This window comes from Saccopteryx leptura, chromosome 3 (genome assembly GCF_036850995.1).
Source record: "Saccopteryx leptura isolate mSacLep1 chromosome 3, mSacLep1_pri_phased_curated, whole genome shotgun sequence".
Taxonomy (NCBI): Eukaryota; Metazoa; Chordata; class Mammalia; order Chiroptera; family Emballonuridae; genus Saccopteryx; species Saccopteryx leptura.
This window is the reverse complement of record NC_089505.1, coordinates 195433058-195453429: the sequence shown is the minus strand read 5'-3', so window position 1 is coordinate 195453429 and position 20372 is coordinate 195433058. Positions and strand designations below refer to the sequence as shown.

The following is a 20372-nucleotide window of genomic DNA, read 5'->3' as shown; positions in this document are numbered from 1 at the left end:
GCACCAGTGCAGATTGCTGTGTGGAAGTTGGGTCTGAGCTACCTCTAAAAACAATCTTACTATTAAAGGTGACAGGGCACTGCCAGAACGTGTCACCTTCACAGCTGCAGTTATTAAAACCTTAGGCTGTTTTATGAAAGCTAACTTAGCCAGCTATAACACTTTGGAAATGCAAATTTCAACAATTTAGTTTGGTTTATGCAACAACTTTAAGAGAGACACTGCTAAACTGACACCCATTCTGAGAACCCACCAGGATAGTAAGGAAATTTTTTGTCTCTTTTTGGAAAAACAATTTTAAAGGAATTGTTACCTTATGACATCCTGGCTTTGTATGCGCTGTTTCTCCGGGAGTAGGTCTCATCCCTCATGGAGCCCTCCGTCACCTGCTCCCAGCCCTGGTATGGATTCCATGCCCGTTCCCTGCTCCCCAGTGAAGAGAAGGTCCGTGAGCCCTGTGACCATGTCTGTTTGGTTTACTATTGTCAGTACAGCACTTAGCACAGTTTCTGGTACAGTGTCAGTTCCTGGTAAATAATTGTTGAGTAGATAAATTTATTCCACAACAATGGATGCATCTATCTCTGTCATAGCAGCTAATCTACGCTGGTGTTGATGGGTTTTTACTTCTGTGTCTTTTCCTACTTGACTGTGAGTGCCCTTGACAACAGAGTATATGTTTCCAAGAGTGTACATTGCTTGGTAAATCATACTCTCCTAGTAGTCCCATGAGGGTGAGTACTTGATCAAATGCATAAGCGAATGAATCTAGACATACATGGAAAATAGTGGCTCCCAGTAGAAAATTATAATAGCTTTTCTTCTGTACAAGAAGGATAAGAATGAAGATGATTCCAGAAAGTGAGTTACAGGGAGGTAACTGTGGCTCGAAGTCAGGCGGGGTGATTTGAGGGGCGATCAGTGGAATGGACTGGCTCTGGGAGTGTCGAGTTTCTCCTTGCTGAAGATGGCCAAGCAGGTGTTGTGGAGCTGCCCATCAGGGACATTACAGAGTACTTCGGTCTCAGGTCTGTGTTGTCCCCTGGGTTCCTTTTAACCCCAGGGTACTCTGGTTCCTTGACCCAGGTTGCAGGGCGTCTCCATGTGGAAGTGATGCGTGTTACAGGAGCTGTCCCAGAGCGCATAGTGGAAGACGACTCCTCGGAGAACTCCAGTGAAAGTGGGAGTCTTGAAGTCGTAGACAGCAGTGGAGAAGTCATTCACCGAGTCAAAAAATTGACATGCAGGGTGAGAAGACAGTAATGGGGAGGCTCAGATAAATGACTTTTTAATTCAAAACAATTTTGTAGACAATCTTAAGAGTTTTTCATAGAGCATATTAAAAAGTTAAACTTTCTGGCAGTAAATACAATGATAAACAGTACTTTTCCCAGAAGTATAGCATATTTTCGAGTGACAGGCGTGTGATATTTCTGAAGGTTATGTATTTGGCGTGCAAGGAGTGTATGTTGCTCGATAAATCATACTCTCCTAGTAAAGGTTCCATCTATATCAGAAACTCAGTGGGAAAATTTTAAAGGGATGTATGTGTTTGTTGCCAAGTCTACATACTGTAGTTACAGAACTATAGTACAGATTTCATTACAGACAGAACCCCTAATGAAATGCTGCCAAATATTTTCAGACGCCAGGTGGATGAGTGATTGATTTCATCGCTTACTCTTAAATTTGGGGTAGTTGAAATAAAAGATGCATAGTTTAATGTTTTCTTTATGGAAGTTATAGTCACATTTTTTTAAAAAATCTGTCTCTTCAGGTAAAAATTAAAGAGGCAACTGGGCTGCCCTTAAACCTCTCAAATTTCGTCTTTTGTCAATACACCTTCTGGGACCAGTGTGAGTCTGCAGTGGCTGCCCCACTAGTGGACCCGGAAGTGCCTTCCCCACAGTCCAAGGATGCTCAGTATAGTGTGACTTTCTCTCACTGTAAGGTACAGGAGCTGTTATGAAATGAATTATGTGGGAGGAAACAGATCTGGGTGGAGTTTAAAAGTGTACTTTGCAAGTTTTCCCCATAAAAATGTTTTATAAATGTAATATGTTTATTAGATTTTCAGCCTCAAAATGTACTTCAATATAATTTCAAAACAATTTATAAGTATTTAAAATAAAATCTGAAAAACCTAAACTTGAAATCATATTCCCCTCAAGTATGATAACCAATGAAAGTTTGCTGCATATTTTGATAAGCTCTTTTCTATGTACCACAACTTTTATATGTGTGGTAAACATATATTCATACATATAATGTATGAGTGCATAGATAGACACTCTTCATGTCATGTACACATAACTACTTAAAACACTTTTTTACTAAATGATTATATTATACATCATGTGAAATTGCATCTTATTTTAATATATGTGGAAATCTTAACATGTAAGTTGCTGTACAGATTTTCATTTTTTTTAATATAGTATAGCATTCTCAGCATAGCATTCTTATGTACTGTATGAGTTTTGAAAAACCATATAAAAATGGGAAAAGTGAATTTTAAGTGAATAGGGCATGTACCTACTTTAGGACATTAGCTACCCCTTCTTGGTTTCCACATTGGACTAACAAGTCATTTCTGACAGATGGACTCTATCTTCTGTGTAATTTTGTTTTTCCTTTGACAATCCTTAATAGATACTCAAGTCAGCCCCCTTTTTTATGCAAACTATGCCTATATAGCTCTTCTAGTTCTACATTTAGAAAACAAATCCATGCTACCACGTATAAAATTTCACATATGTAAAGGGTATCAAGTCTTTTTCTGAAAATAAATAGCCACATTTTTACCTGTACTCACTGATCTATTTCTCAAATTTTCTGTTAATCCTTTTTTGTTCTGGTATTCCATATGTTTCTTTGGACCATTTAGCAGGATAAAATCTAGTTAACAGCTGGTTTAATAAATACTGGCCTCAGAGCCCCTGGATTCATTATGTGACCTTGGGGTTTATTTCATCTTTAAAATGTGTAGATTGTACTAATAGGTCCTTAAGTTAATTTTCCCTCTAAAATTCTTGCTCTATCTCCAAATGAAATAAATAAAGAGTTAAACAGTATAAGGTTAAAGCAGTATAACACAGCTCTTGCCAGAAATTAACAGCCACAGGGTTGTCGTCACCTGAAATTTCCCTGAGATACTAATGGAAAGTGAATTGGTGTTGCTCTTGCCTACTGCTTTGGTTTGGGTAATTTGCCATATGACTCAGTGAATTCACTATTCATTACCTCATGATCATCTGCTTGTGTTTCAGAATGAGGAATTGGGGTGGGAGAGTCTTTTAAGAGCAATAGCTCAGAATCACAACGATAATCATATAAAATTTAATTCTGTTATTAGTCTTATAAGCCCTAGTGGTAAGCAGTCCAAGGTTTCTTTTTTGATGTGCTGATGAGTCCATGCCAGTGGGAAGTCAGAGCGGTCCTGTGAAATTCAGAATGCTGAATCAGGAGAGAGGGAAAATAGAGTCAGCTTGGCCACCAACAAGCAGTCTGATATGGGACAAATAGCATTCTTCAGTGTCTGCATGTATAAAAGAAAGCAGTTGGGTTAAAGTACCTAATAGTATCTTTCAGATTGATAGTCTGTGGTTCTTTATGTTTTTCTATAAAACAGTAGAGGTGCCTGACCAGGCAGTGGCACAGTGGATAGAGCCTCGGACTGGGACGCAAAGGACCCAGGTTCAAAACCCCGAGGTTGCCAGCTTGAGCACAGGCTCATCTAGTTTGAGCAAGGCACACTAGCTTGAGCCCAAGGTTGCTGGCTTGAGCAAGGGGTTACTTGGTCTGCTGAAGGCCCATGGTCAAGGCACATATGAGAAAGCAATCCATGAACAACTAAGAAGCTGCGACGAAGAATTGATGCTTCTCATCTCTCTCCATTCCTGTTTGTCCCTATCTGTCCCTCTCTCTGTGTCTTTGTCTCTGTCACACAAAAAAACCCAAACAAACAAAACAGTAGAGGTGATCTTTAAGGTTGGGATCAGGCTAATACATATACTCCATGGTGAATCTGTACACAATTAAAGTTAAAAAGGAAAATTTCACAGATTTTTTTATGTATAATTCGTGTTGTTCTTTCTTTTCTCCTATTTACCCCAGGACTATGTGGTGAATGTCACAGAGGAATTCCTGGAGTTCATTTCAGACGGAGCACTGGCCATTGAAGTGTGGGGCCACCGGTGTACTGGGAATGGCAGCTCCCTCTGGGAAGTGGATTCTCTTCATGCCAAGACGAGAACGCTGCATGACAGGTCCGTAGCTTTAGACGCAGAACCAAGATGAGCACTTGGACAGCAGTTAAAAAAATGAATTTTCTAAGCCTGTTTCCTTATTTGTGAAATGAAAATGATAATAGGAACTACTGGTCATTAAAGAAATTCAGTGGGGAAAGGAAATCTTTTCAACAAATGACTGAAAAATTATCTACCAATATAGAAAAAATCTTCAGTCTTTACTTCATACCATATACAAAACTACATCACCTTAAATGTAAAAGATAAAACTATAAAGCTTATAGAAGAGCACAGGAGAATATCTTCTTATAAAGTTGATCATTTGCCTCTTCTATGACCAAGCAATTCCACTCCTAGGTATTTACCCCCAAAAATGAACACATAAGTCCACAAGCAGACTTGTATACTAATGTTCATGGTAATTGTAATATTCTAAAACTGCAAATAATCCACATGTCCTTCAATGAGAGAATGGATAAACAGATCGTAGTATTATTCATGTAGTAGAATATTACTCAGAAATGAAAAAGAAAAGAGAATGTTGATATCCATTTGGATGACTCTTAAAGAGATGCAGAATCAAATAAGCCAGACACAAAAGAATACGTACTACTACATGATTCCATTTATAAAAAGTTCTAGAAAAGGCAAAACTAATCTGTGAACTTCCGTGGCTGCTGTGGGGCAGCGTGGGGAGCACGAGTGGGAAGGGGCGTGAGCAGCCTTTCTGAGGTAATGGTGAGATAACTTACACAGGTGTCCATCTTTGTCAGAACTCATCAGACGTGGTGTCTGAGACCTGGACCTTTCCCTGAATGTAAGTTATACCTCAATAAAATAAATAAAATAACCAATGCCACAGGGGTTTTGAACATTAAATAGAAACTAATCTCTGCAACATCCATAGCACAGTGCCTAGCACCCATGAGCACTCAGCGAGTAGCACTGTTCCTCACAGTGTCCCTGGGCGATGACAGCTTCGTGCGCTGGCACGTGTTTTGTAGGTGGAACGAGGTGACCCGCAGGATAGAAATGTGGATCTCCATCCTGGAGCTGAATGAGCTGGGGGAGTACGCTGCTGTGGAGCTTCACCAGGCCAAAGATGTCAACACGGGGGGCGTCTTCCAGCTCCGACAGGTGCTACGTTCGTTTTCGGGGTTCCTCTCCATCCCACTATTACAGTTTCTGAAATGTTCTCATTATTTGCCTCTTCATTCATTCCCTAATTTGTTTCCTTTCCTTTATCCCTTTCCTCCATCTCTCCCCGTTTCCATTCCTGACACCTGTTTCTACATCACCCGCTCATCTCGTCCTCCCCTCTGCAGGGTCATTCCCGCAGAGTGCAAGTCATAGTGAAAGCTGTACAGCACTCGGGGACGCTACCACTTATGGTCGAAGCCATCTTGTCGGTGTCCATTGGCTGTGTGACTGCCAGGTCCACCAAGCTCCAGAGAGGGCTGGACAGTTACCAGGTAAGATGGACAGGTTTGAAATAGTATTTAACGAAGACTGGTTAATGCAGAATTGAGGAAATCAGTGATCTATGGTAGAGGCCTGTTTGCGAATATAGCAGAACTCCCTGCCTTAGCCATCTGTCTGTCTCCTCATTCATATTTCCATCATTGCCCTTTTTCTAGATTTAAAATAGTATATATATATTTTGTTTGTTTGTTTGTTTGTTTTGTTTTGGTTTATTTTGTTTGGGTTTTTTTTTGTATTTTTCTGAAGTTGGAAACGGGGAGGCAGTCAGGCACTTCTCTTGTGTGCCCTGGCCGGGAATGGAACCCGGGACTCCTGCACGCCAGGCCGACGCTCTACCACTGAGCCAACCGGCCAGGGCAATAAAATGATTATTAATCAACACTAAGGCAATATACTATTAGAACTCTTTTTTTTTTAAGTTTTTTTTTTTGTTTTTGTTTTTTTTTAATTTACAGGGACAGAGAGAGGGATAGATAGGGACAGACAGACAGGAACAAAGAGAGATGAGAAGCATCAATCATCAGTTTTTCATTGCGACACCTTAGTTGTTCATTGATTGCTTTCTCATATATGCCTCGACTGCGGGCCTTCAGTAGACCGAGTAACCCCTTGCTTGAGCCAGCAACCTTGGGTCTAAGCTGGTGAGCATTTTTTTTTTTATTTTGCTCAAGCCAGATGAGCCCGCCCTCAAGCTGGCGACCTCGGGGTCTCGAACCTGGGTCCTCGGCATTCCAGTCCAACGTTCTATCCTCTGCGCCACCGCCTGGTCAGGCGTAGCATTCATTTTGAGTAGAACCTGCCCTCGTATGGATGAATATTCTCTACAAATGGGAATTTCTTTATTCTTAATTTCAAGGCAAATTGCCTCAACTAAAATTCTTTTATTTTCAACACTATGATTTTGTTTTGCCAAATGATTTTGCCAAAATTGTTATATTATTATTGTACGCTGTTACGGGTTTAACACAATTTTGATTTGGTCTGGATGCTGATATATGCAATAGAGGATAATGATAGACCTATATATTATATTTGAAACAGCAGGCTTTACTTTGTTGCAGCAGTCCAGTGCAGACTTGTGTGTGGAGAGCTTAGGCTCCCCAGTGGGCTCTTATTGTGAGGGTTTCATCAGGGAGAATGGTGTGGTAAGGCAGGTGCTGCCCCTGCCCTTCTGTGCATGATCTTTGGATTAAATCATTTCATCCTTCAGGGCTTTAGTTGCCTCAAGGCGAAAACTTGGAGGTCAAGCCATGAAGTCTCTAAAATCCTTTCCCTGTCATTCTGCCTTTTTAAGCCCACTCTAAATCTCAGACAAATAGCTCACCCATAAATATGTAGAATCCATTTGCATAGCAATGCAGTAAGGCAGGTAGCCCTATCTAAGAGCAGTCTTGTTTTTAAATGACCCCTTTATTTTTTAAACTTAATTAATTTATTTATTAATTTGAGATAGACAAACAGGAACAGACAGACAGGAACGGAGAGAGATGAGAAGCATCAACTCATAGTTGCGGCACCTTAGTTGTTCATTGATTGCTTTCTCACGTTTATCTTGACTGGGTGGGGGGGGCTCCAGGTGAGCCAGTAACCCATTGGTCAAGTGACCTTTGGGCTCAAGCCAGCGATAATAGGGTCACGTCTATGATCCCACGCTCAAGCTGGCAACCTTGGGGTTTCAAACCTGGGTCCTCAGCATCCCAGACCAACGCTCTATCCACTGCATCACCACCTAGTCAGGCTAAAGTTAAATTCTCTTAGTAATTGTAGACAACTGAATTAAATCCACTAAACCTTTTTTTGAGATTCCATTAAATGTTTTATTATGCTCATGTTGTATGTGCTGTCTGTTGTAATGTGTGTGTTAAGCTTAAAGAATTATTTTCCTTGTGTGCTTTTTGAGAAACAAAATGCATGTCCTTTGTGTTTATTTTTTTCCTACCAGAGAGATGATGAGGATGGTGATGATATGGATAGTTATCAGGTATTGCTGCTGTCAAACCTGTGGTATGGGGGCACAGCTGCTGCTAATTGCCAGCATTCACAAAGCAGGGGCAGGGCGGAGGAAGGAGGAGTACAGAGCCAGAATATGCAGTTTTTCACTTGCTTTTGATTTGCTTTCAATTTAATCAGGGATACAGTACTGTCTCTGTAGATTTCTCTGTCAGTTCAGAATTTATAACCGAATACTGCCATTTTGCTATGCCCTCTCAAATTACTAGCTTATAAAGCCTTTCTAAGCAAGACCATTATCACTTAATTTGGAGATCTGAAAATTTGTGCAGTTATCCTTCCATATTCCCTAAGTAGATTCTTGTTTGTTCTATAAGAAACTGCACTTAGCTCCTTATATCCAAGAGAGCAGTGTTATACTAATACACCATTTTACATCAAGAGACTTTTATTGGATAAGAAAATTGAAGACATTTTATGCACACGGTTTTGTTTCATTTCTCCAGTTGGCTTCTCTCATCAGGGCCAAGGTTAGCTATCTATAACCTGGAGAATTTAATCTCAGCTTTTTATTATTTTATTTTATTTTTTAATTTTTTTATGGGAGACGGGGGGGGGGGACAGATAAGGACAGATAGACAGGAAGGGAGAAAGATGAGAAGCATTAATTCTTCATTGCAGCATGTTAGTTGTTCATTGATTGCTTTCTCTATCTCTCTTTTTTTTTCTTTTTTTTTTTTCTTTTTTTTTTTTGTATTTTTCTGAGGTTGGAAACGGGGAGGCAGCCAGACAGACTCCTGCATGCGCCCGACTGGGATCCACCCAGCATGCCCACCAGGGGGCGATGCTCTGCCCATCTGGGGCGTCGCTCTGCCACAATCAGAGCCATTCTAGCGCCTGAGGCAGAGGCCACAGAGCCATCCTCAGCGCCCGGGCAAACTTTGCTCCAATGGAGCCTTGGCTGCGGGAGGGGAAGAGAGAGACAGAAAGGAAGGAGAGGGGGAGGGGTGGAGAAGCAGATGGGCGCTTCTCCTGTGTGCCCTGGCCAGGAATCGAACCCGGGACTCCCACACGCCAGGCCGACGCTCTACCACTGAGCCAACCGGCCAGGGCCTCATTGATTGCTTTCTCATATGTGCCTTGGCCAGGGGACTCCAGCTGAGCCAGTGACCCCTTGCTCAAGCTAGTGACCTTGGGCTCAAGCCAGTGACCTTTGGCCTCAAGCCAGCAACCAAGGGGTCATGTCTGTGATCCCACACTCAAGCCAGTGAACTTGTGCTCAAGCTGGTGAGCCCATGCTCAAGCTATTGACCTCAGGCTTTTGAACCTAGGTCCTTAGCATCCCAGGCCAATGCTCTATCCACCGTGCCACCATCTGGTCAGGATTAGCTTTTTAATATGTGCAAATGTGAAAGTTTACCTGGTCATTACTGACTGGCTTGCTATCATGAAATGTGTGATTATAACAATGGTCAAGGCAGCAAACCAAGATAAACTATTTTGGGTTTGGTTCCCAGTCTCTGTACTCATTCTTTGCATAAACTTTAAAAGTATGCCTTTCTGTACTTAAAACGTGGATGCATTGTAGGTAGAGCTTCAGAAGTCTGCTCCTAATGTAATGTCTTAAGGGTTAGACTAGAATTAAGCAAGTCAGAGCACTTTGAGTAGAATTTTGGGTTTCTTTCCCTCCTCCTAATTTTACTAAGAAAGAAAACAAGCTAGCAAAAACAAACTGAGAGGAAGATCCCCATGGATCTTAGCAACGCCATAAACTAACTCCTGCGGCTGTCTGTGTGCTTCTTGCCACGTGTCCACGTGAAGTCCAGTGGCTGCTGCTGGAAGTTCTGAAAGCATGGCTGACTGCATGTTGGGTTTTTGCATGGGAAATTTTTGGTTAGCCTCATAGTAGGGGTTGGAGCTGCAAGCATTGTTGCAAATTTGAAAGGTTCTTGGCTGATCTCTTCTTTGCATTTTGGAAAATATAAGTCATCAGGCCATTGAACTATGAACTATGAAAATGCCTGTCATTTTCCATTCCATTTGCTGCTACATGGTTTGGGTTCTGTTCATGGTGTTCTTCAGCTTGGAATTGCAAATCCTTCAGATGAATACCTACAATTTAAATACATACACACACACACACACATACACCCATGTAGGAATCATCCAACAGCTGATGTAGTTTGAGTCTCCCTTGCTTTTAGGTATAATTATTCTTTTGGAAATATAGGGGCTTTGATTTCTGAGTAATGGGATTCTCGATCAGATGCAGTGTTTCTGAAGCCTTTTTGCTTTCTTGCATATTAATCACATAGCAATGTTCAATGGCCTTTCCTAATAAAAAGTTTTCTAATCAATGAAACATCTTTTAAAAAGAAAAGAAAAATAGTTGTCTGTGCATGCTACAGAAAAATGCTTTCCTTCCCTGATGTCAGGAAGAAGACTTAAACTGTGTAAGAGAGAGGTGGTCTGATGCACTCATTAAACGACGAGAATACTTAGATGAACAGATTAAAAAAATCAGCAATAAGAAAGGTATGTGAGATTGAACTCTTCCCTGGAAATAGCTTTTTCACTTCTAGACAATGGTGGTGGGTTTGTTCTTTCCTTCATTGGATAATTATCTCAGTGTTTAACCTTATAACAGTTATAGATATTTGTGTATCATACTGTACAGTATTAGTTAAGAAGACTCTGAATTTGAAATTAATAAGTTTTCATAAAACTCTGGCTTAATTGTGAAATTAAACATTCAACTCAAATTTTGTTTTGATGACTGCAAATATGATCAATACCGTATCTCAGCCATGAGGTGTTTCAGGCTCAGAACATGGAACTGACAGCTGTTACAAGTACTTCTGAAAGCCCAGCATTTGGCAGTTCAGCCCCAGCTACTGTTAGGGGGTAGCCATGTTCTCAGCCTACAGCTGCGCCCACCATGACCAAGCTCCACACATGCAGTTTGCTTATGCTCTTAGATTTTAAAGTAAAAATATGCTCTTAAAGACCTTATTATCATCATCCTGACTTTCTGATCCACTCATTGTGGTTGATTCTGCACCAAGGAACATCACAGGTGTTAATCTATTTCATGAAGAAGTTAGCAAAAATTTTCCATCAATAAAACACTTGGCACAACATTCTTGGTGTTTGTGTATGTACTCATAAAAGAAACTGAAAATGCTAATGCAAACTCACTTTGACTATGCCGAGGGAGCTCCAGAGTTGGATTATAGGTAAAAGGATTTCAAAATATATCAAATAAAGTCTCTTCATCATTACCATGAAGAACAATAAAATTAGCTTTGTAGAGTGAGGTATATTTAATCCTCTATCTTTATAAAACAGTATATAGTATTTATAAAGTAGTGTCACATCCATCATTTCATTTGATCATTCCAAACCAGAGCATGACGTAGATAACCCTCAATAATCCCTTTTGACAGTTTAGAAAACTAAACTCATCTGTTTAGTAACTTCCCCAAATTACAGAACCAGTAAAATAACCCATCTTCTCATCCCTGTTCCAATGCCCTTTCTACTCTTCCTGGTTATGGTTCATCAACTTAGTGTCGCAGACTCTCTGAGCCCACCTGGTGCTTAGGCTCAAACTCCAAAGCTTCAGATCATTTCTAATATAGCAGATGTGTAAGCCATGTGTGGATATCACCAAATAATAATCTATTTTAAATGTAGAAATTGGACTTTCTTCTTTCTTGCTACTCATCCCCTCTTTTTGTCGCACAGAGAAAACCGAGGACGACATGGAGCGGGAGGCCCGGCTTGTGGAGCAGTGGGTGGGGCTGACGGAGGAGAGGAATGCCGTGCTGGTGCCCGCGCCTGGCAGTGGCATCCCCGGGGCGCCTGCCGACTGGTGAGCCCACCTTCCCGCCTGTGCACGCCTGACAGGACAGTTCAGGTGGCCTGTGGCAAGAGTCATGCAAGTGACTTTCCAGGATTATTCCAGGAAATGTTAAGCAGTATGAGCTGCCCAGGGCAGGGGCACCCATCTCCAGTGCTGCTTGCTGGTTTTCCTCCCCACCATGGCCAACTTGCTCTCACAGGAAGCTGAGAGCATTTATTACCTGCCAAAGAATCCAACACCACACTCCTCGGTTCCTCTCTGAAAGCAACTTGGACATGGTTTCCTGATCTCCAGAAATTCTCTTATTTGGACTCAGAAAAAGGGTGTTTCCAGGGTGTAGCTGAAGAGGGCAGATAATATATCTAAACTGCGATCAATCAGTTGCTATGTCAGTCCTGATACTCATAAAAAACAGCGTGATATCTTAGTGATATCTTAGACTCGAGTCAAATAGGTCTAGATACAGTTTCCAGCTGTAGCTCTTACATGTTGTTTACTTAATTCCTCTGCGGCTTTATTCCTAATTGTTGATGGAGCTGCCTTTTGCTACTGTTTTACAGATTAGCGATAATGTAAAAAAAAAAACACCTTGTTTATAGTGCCCATTTATTAAATGGTAACTACTAATGCTGCTTATTCTTGTTCTTATTTTAAAAATATGCCCTGGGCATTTCAGAGAAGTCAGATTTCTTTTGAACACAAAATGTACATGCCCAGATACTCTTTTTTGGGTAGGCGTCAAAACATTAGTGATGTTATTTGTGTCTGTAGTGATAAATGGCGGTGTAATTGATTCCATGGTATTATGTAACTAGAACATCAGAATTTGCAGGCACATAATTTGTCACCTGACATTTCTCCCTGCAGATTTTCCTTCTGTGCGAGAATCCCATAGGTCCTGTGCTGAATCCCATAGGTCCCATGCAGTGTGTTGGCAGCCACTTAGGGTAGGCAGTAAGCCTAGTCCCAGTTATGTCCTGCTCTCTGAGGCCCTCTTTAGACTGTTTTGCCTCAGTTGTTTCATTTGAGATATTTCTAAACATCAGATCACCTTGAGCATTTGTAAAATGTAGAGTCCTGGCCTTGGCCAGTTGGCTCAGTGGTGGAGCGGTGGTCCAGCATATGGACATCCTGGGTTCAATTCCCAGTCAGAGCACACAGGAGATGTGACCATCTGCTTTTCTGCTCCTTCCCTTCTCTCTCTCTCTCTCTCTCTCTCTCTCTCTCTCTCTTTTCATCTCCCGCAGCCATGGCTCTGTTGGAGCAAGTTGGCTTCTGGTGCTGAAGATGGCTCCATGGCCTCACCTCAGGTGCTAAAATAGCTTGTTTGCTGAGCAACGGAGCAACAGCTCCAGATGGACAGAGCATCGCCCTATAGGGGGCTTGCCATGTGTATCCTAGTCGGGGCACATGAGAGAGTCTGTCTCCCCACTTTTCACTTAAGAAAAAAAAAAATCAAGTCCTGGGTCCCCTTCCTATTTCCTGTTATTTGGAAGAAACAGGATGGGCCCAGGACGTTCATTGTAAGAGGCCCGCAAGCTGACTCTGATACCAATGGGCAGGTTTTTGATAAAACACTGCTTTGACCTTTCCTGCACACAACCCTAACTGCTTTCGGGCATTGCTCATTCTCTCCTTCTCTGAGCTTTTGGATATTGGTCTCTTGGGTTTTGACCCTGTCTCTGTTCCCACTCTAACGACCTCCCCGTCTTTTTTCCTATCACTCAAATTATTTTTAGAAAGGCTTCATATTAATCTTTGTCTCAATTTATTACATGTAATTCATGTAACTGGTAGTTCTTATATAAGTCATATATTTCCCATGGTTTGTGTTAATAAGAATGTTAAGAAATGTGAAAATATTTCACTAATAGAACCCCTATCTCTACAGTAATTTTCCTCTGCATCCATGCCTCTGTGATATCTGATTCTCTTTCAAGATCTAAAACACATATTTGGTTATGATTAAATTTTGTTATTAAATTTAGGATCCCTCCACCCGGAATGGAAACCCACATACCAGTTCTTTTCCTGGACTTGAATGGTAAGTAGACCCCTAACATTCCATATGTTATCATATTTAACTAAGGTTTGTAATCTATTCAGACCCACATGACTTTGATCCTAAAATCACTTTTCTAATAATTCATATGCCATATCTAGGTGACATTAGTCCAACCCAATATCTATAGCTATGGCATGTAGAATCACTAGAAGAGAGGTGTGGATATTTAATCTTAAAAAATGAGCACTTGGGAATTTGGGAACTTCATATAGAAATTTTAAAGCAATTATTGCTCTGTAATGTTAAGAGATACAGAAGTTACCTGAGAAAGTGGTCATTCTCAGAGATTCTGAATCTTTAGGCTTTGCAAGGGCCTAGGCATATGCATTTCTGACTTGTGTCCTTTGCTCCCCAACCTCAGTAGTGTTGATGGCAGAATATGATCCCAGTCACCCTGTGTTAAGGGTTGTCGTATGCTATAGCAATTAGATCAAACCTGGTTGAACCTAGAACAGTGGATTTTAATATGTTTTAGCAATAAGATCCACCTTCACAATGAAATCTTAAATGGAACCCCATGTGCAGAATACAGAAGCAGAGCTTCTGAGTTTGGGGATAGGCAGGCTCTGTCAGGCTCTTCTGCAAGACCTTTGGCATTCTCAAAACATAGCCTCAAATCATGAATGGATAGACGATATGGGGAGATTGACTTTGGCTTTCATATGAAGAATTTTCTTTAAAGCCTAGAAGTAGACTGCACCTCAGGAAGTGCTGAGTTTTCTGTTATTGGAGATAAACAAGCAAAAACTAGATGACCACTTGCAGAGATTTGTGAAGGGTGAATCCCACTTTTGGTACGGCATTAAAATATGATGATCAGATTTCTCCCAAGTGCTCAGAATTTTGATTCTACATTGATGATTGAACTTCTCAAGTCTCTATGGCAGTGTCAGTTATATAAGTAGGACCACAAACCTAACACTAGGTTACAACCCAATGAGGATAATTCCTACTGAGGAATTAACGTCAGAAAGCAGCGATATTTTAAGATGCATATTAATAAAAATGTTTGTTCCTAGAATTACATATAGAATATTCAGTCCATTTTGTAGGAGATTCACAAAGGTACCTTTTTTGGCCCCATAGTTGTTTCTGTAAAGGATAAATATTGTGAGTATTGGAATCTATGTATCAACAGCAGGATAAGGAATAAAAGACAAAATAAAGTAAGGGTGTTACATGTAACCAGCATCTAGTTGATCTTTCATTAAAAACTGACCTTTCCCTCACTTTTGTTTTCCGTACCCTGACTTGGTTAGCGGATGACCTCAGTGCCAATGAACAGCTTGTGGGCCCCCATGCCTCGGGCGTGAACTCCATCCTGCCCAAGGAACATGGCAGTCAGTTTTTCTATCTGCCCATCATCAAGCACAGTGACGAGGAGGTAATTAACCCCTAAGGTTCTCCTTGAGGGCTTGGGATTACTGTATATGTCTGTGGCCTATCTTCCCATTAAACTATTATGGTCTGCTTTGGCAAATAGAATAGGGAACTTTAAAAAATAAGACTTGTGGGTTGTCATTCAAAAAAGGTGAGGAAAAATATTCTTCAGTTGAGTTGCATTTATTTTCTTTCTCTACTGGGTGATACAAAATTGCTATACCTGACTTATATCCTGTTTCCATGTCCACATCCTTCTCACATTTTTAGGTTTCAGCCACTGCCTCTTGGGACTCCTCGGTACATGATTCCATTCACTTGAATCGGGTCACTCCCCAGAATGAAAGGATTTACCTGATAGTGAAGACCACAATCCAGCTCAGCCACCCAGCTGCTATGGAGTTAGTGTTACGAAAACGGATTGCAGCCAATATTTACAACAAACAGGTAGTACAGGGCCTAATTCTGCAGTTGCATGTATGAGCTTGAAGTTTTTTCCTTCTATCACAGAGTAGTGTTTTGTGGTGTTAACGCAGTTGATGTGCATATTGTTACATCATACCGGCCAAGTTACAGAGTGGTACTCATCTATCCAAAATAATAGGGTCTGAGGACAGCAGAATGTCATCCACAAGGACTTTTCCACCTTGACCAATTTGAGACCTATTATCCTAGGAGGCATTGGAGCTATGAGATTGCACTATTTGAAAAGGGTTAATGCCAGACCCAAGAGGATTAGTGACGAAACCAGGACAACATGCAGGCTCCAAATAAACCCCTCTCCGAATTCATCCCCAGATCTCACCTCAGAGTGCTGTCTGCAGAACTGATCCTCTCTGGCTTTCTTCTGACTGTGCCAAGATGAACTGATTAAACCCTGATGTGATCAAAAGAAAGGCAGTAAAGAGAGAGAGAGGCAACCACACACACACACACACACACACACACATACATACATACACATACACACACACAACCCTAAATAGGTTGCAAATTCTATAATCTGTCCAAATAACAGCTATATGTCATTGTCCCTCAAGGATGGAAACAAAGTTTTTTTCTTTTTTTTTCTGTTCCATTTTTTTCTATTTTGAGTATTATGTGTGTGTCAAAAACAGTGAATGATAATTTGTAAAACACTAGATAGCTTATATTTTCCTATCAATTAATTCAGCTTTTCTTTTCCACCAGAGTTTCACCCAGAGTTTGAAGAGGAGAATGTCATTAAAAAATATATTTTATTCCTGTGGTGTAACCTATGAAATAGTATCCAATATACCAAAGGTAAAGTATAGATTACTTTTTTAAAAGATCGCAACATAAGTAATAGAGAATGTGAATTCTTGAAACTTTTAAATCACTTTCTCACCACAGTTTTTATTTTAAAAATCCTGTTTGTATCAAAGTATTAGAACTGTCTTCTTGTCCCTTTAGGCAACGGAGGAGATTGAGGACCGGGAAACGCTGGCTCTCATGGCGGCCAAGAGCGAGAATGAGGGCACGTCCGATGGGGAAACATACATCGAGAAGTACACGCGGGGCGTGCTGCAGGTGGAGAACATCCTGAGCCTGGAGCGGCTCCGGCAGGCAAGCAGCTGGACCCGGGGCTGAGTCCCAGCCTCTGGCCCATGGGGACAGCAAGGGGACCCAGCAAGGGGACCCAGGGCTGAGTCCCAGCCTCCACCCACAGGGACAGGGATGAACTGAAGGTGTTTACCAAACACCTTCTCTCTAAATCTCTCCAGAAGTAAAACTTGAGTAGAGATCTCATTAGACAAAGCAGTTACATTAACAAAATAGAGCAACAATTCAAATAATGGTTACATTTTATTAAAGACCTTTTACTTAAGCACTGTGCCTAAGGCACTTAGATACATTCGTTTACTGAATCTTCAAGATAACCCAATGAGGTAAGTACTGTTCTGATCCCCATGTGTAAATGAGAAAATGGAGGCTAACACAAGTTAGCTAACCCGCCCAAGATTACACAGCTAGGAGGTGGTACAAAGTTGGATATAAACCTACAAAGCTTTACTACAAAGTCCATATGATTAACCACATACTCTTACTAGTTCCCTAATTTTCAGTCTCTGGTCAACTTGGCGGCACGGCATGACATTCAGGTGAAAATCCACTAGGTAGTGGGACTGTAAGATAGGAGGTGTCATTTCTTAGAAACAATTTTTTTTTTGACAGAGATGGTAAGAAACAGAGAGGGACAGATAGGGACAGACAGACAGGAAGGGAAAGAGATGAGAAGAATCGATTCTTTGTTGCTGCACCTTAGTTGTTCATTGATTGCTTTCTCATATGTGCCTTGACCAGGGCGGGGGGACTACAGCAGAGCGAGTGACCCTTTGCTCAAGGCGGTGACCCCACACTCAAGCTGGTGAGCCCATGCTCAAGCCTTGTGGGTTTTGAACCTGGGTCCTTTGCATCCCATTTCGACACTCCATCCACTGCACCACCGCCTGCCTGATCAGGCAGAAACAATTTTTAAAGGTCATAGAAAGTGTGTTTTGAGCAACAAGAGGACTAAGTTTGGCATCTGTTAAGAAAATGTTCCTTTAGTGAAGTCCCACCTAAATTGCTGCATAAGTAAAACACAAACAGCATAAAAGTTTATTGTAGTTTTATAAATGAGATATAGTTATTTCTTCTATGTTTCTTCTGCCCATCTATTTAAAAAATCTACAACAGCCCTGGCCAGCTAGCTCAGCGGTAGAGTGTCGGCCCGGTGTGTGGAAGTCCCGGGTTCCAATTCCCAGCCAGGGTACACAGGAGAAGCACCCATCTGCTTCTCCACCTCTCCCCCTCTCCTTCCTCTCTGTCTCTCTCTTCCCCTCCTGCATACGAGGCTCCATTGGAGCAAAGTTGGCCCGGGCGCTGACGATGGCTCTGTGGCCTCTGCCTCAGGCGCTAGAATGGCTCTGGTTGCAACTGAGCAACGCCCCAGATGGGCAGAGCATCGCCCCCTGGTGGGCATGCCGGGTGGACCCAGTCAGGTGCATGCGGGAGTCTGTCTCTCTGCCTCCCTGCTTCTCACTTCAGAAAAAATAAAAAAATAAAATAAAAAATTTACAACATATAAATGTGGTTCTGTGTTTGTTTTAAGAGAGAGAGAGGCAGGCAGGAAGAGAGACAGGAACATCAAGCTGCTCCCGTATGTGTCCTGACCAGGGAATTGAACTGGCAACCTCCAGGCTCTGGAATAATGCTCCAACTAAGCCATCCAACCAGGGCTTAATTTTTTTTATTTATTGATTGAATAACAGAGAGATAGAGAGTGGGGGGAGGGGAAGCACTCATTTCTTGTTCCACTCAGTCGTGCATTCGCTGCTTGCTTCCCGTGTGTGCCCTGACCAGGTATCGAATCCACAACTTTGTCATTTAGGGATGATGCTCTTAACTGACTGAGCTCACTCGCCAAGGCCATATAAATGTATTTAATTCAGCAGTTTACCTGGTTTTATTTATGAAAAAATGTTTTTGATTTGTCAAAAAAATTAGTGGTACTAAAAGTTTCAGGTTTACCATAAATGCTCCAGGTTGTAGAGGTCCAGTTAGAAGCAGGCTGGTGTGCCTTCATTACAGGTGCTCCTAGACACAAACTTCTAGCTAGAGCAGCCTAGAAAATGAACTCTTTAGAAAATGTGCACATTTTGAGGGCAGTAACGCCAGGCCATTTTACATGCAGACTGTGGCCCAGCAGCCTTACTTTACCCAAGTTTCTGGTACCAGAATTCTGCCTCTCATCTATTTTCTGTTCCTGGGGCAGGTTTCAGAAATGGAAGTCTAGATTTCCTATATTCAGTGGCACTCAGTGAGTATACTGGCTTTCTTTTACCTCGGTCCCTATTGCCCAGTACACTTAACCAAAGACCTACTTTCCCTATGTGTTACAATAAGGCACAGTTGCAGCACTATCATGGCCATGGGGAAAATAATAAAAATGAAAAAGACTCAAACTTCAGCAGGCTGAGAATGTGAGTAAAACACAAGACTTACTCAGAAGGTCACAACTGTGACATAGGTAGTAGGGTGACTAGTATCTCTACTAATATTGACATAGAAACTGGCAACATTCCTTCAGAAACAGAAGTGGCTTTGTCTTCTGTTGCCCAGAAGGGAGAGCTACGTGGTATAAGAGCTCTTGTAATGACATTCTATATGGAAACTCACCTCAAGGAACCTGTGCATTTGAGAAAGAGAAAATGCGGATAAGGATGGAAGAGGATAAAGGATCCCATGTGATACAATTCTGGATAACTTTGAAAGAAAGTATGCATTTGTATGGCCTGATTTATGGTAATGCTGTGCCAGACAGTGTGCTGTGGCCCAGTGATATTTCACAGAGTCTAAGTGGAAGCTGGGGTGTTCATGATAACCCTCATGAAGTTGAAGACTGCTCCCCTGAGAAAGTGCATAAAGAAGAAGTGGGAGGGAGGGACAGCTACTCCCAGCAGCTTGTTCCCTCCGCTTGGCTTGTTGTCCTAGTCTAACAGAGTTGATGAAGTCATCCCGTATGACATGAGCTCATGGCAGAATGAAGAACTGGAGAGGTCCCCTGAGTCATCATCAGAGGGGAGTAGAAAGGGAACAAACAGAGGCAAAGTCAAGATCTTTAGCTTTATCCTAAAGATGAAAAAGATATTGGTAATGATTCTCTGTATAAGATTATCTTGAATCTGTCATACTGCCAGTTAAAGGAAATGTGCCATCCCATTTTTATTCCATAGAAATCTGATTTCTGAGGTCCAGCTACAAAGAATAGCTAAATATTGCAAAGACATGATGTTTGGTTTAGACTTGCAGGGGTCCCCAAACTACGGCCTGTGGGCCACATGCGGCCCCCTGAGGCCATTTATCCAGCCCCCACTGCACTTCCAGAAGGGGCACTTCTTTCATTGGTGGTCAGTGAAAGGAGCATAGTTCCCATTGAAATACTGGTCAGTTTGTTGATTTAAATTTACTTGTTCTTTATTTTAAATACTGTATTTGTTCCCATTTTGTTTTTTTACTTTAAAATAAGATATGTGCAGTGTGCATAGGGATTTGTTCATAGTTTTTTTATAGTCTGGCCCTCCAACGGTCTGAGGGACAGTGAACTGGCCCCCTCTGTAAAAAGTTTGGGGACCCCTGGTTTAGAGCATTGATATCTCTCTTGATTTAAACTAATAAAGTTGGCCCTGGCCAGTGGCTAAGAGGATAGAGCATCAGCTGGCATATTGACATCCCTGGTTCGATTCCTGGTCAGGGCACACAGGAGAAGTGACCATCTGCTTCTCCCCACCTCCCTTTCCCCCTCCTCTCCCTTTCCCCCCCTGCAGCCAGTGGCTTATTGCTTCGAACCTGACCCCCGGGGCTGAGGATCTGGGGT

General features: G+C 41.7%; 1 protein-coding gene across 1 annotated transcript in view; it reads left to right on the top strand.

Annotated features, from left to right (window-relative positions):
* KIF13A (kinesin family member 13A) overlaps positions 1-20372 on the top strand; it is a 274258-nt gene that overhangs the window by 238053 nt on the left and 15833 nt on the right. Inside the window, 13 exon segments of the mRNA XM_066377121.1 lie at positions 1087-1248; positions 1778-1951; positions 4117-4268; positions 5255-5387; positions 5576-5722; positions 7675-7713; positions 10118-10217; positions 11430-11556; positions 13536-13591; positions 14872-14996; positions 15263-15439; positions 16184-16276; positions 16427-16579. Of these exon segments, the coding sequence (XP_066233218.1) occupies positions 1087-1248; positions 1778-1951; positions 4117-4268; positions 5255-5387; positions 5576-5722; positions 7675-7713; positions 10118-10217; positions 11430-11556; positions 13536-13591; positions 14872-14996; positions 15263-15439; positions 16184-16276; positions 16427-16579 (1638 nt within the window).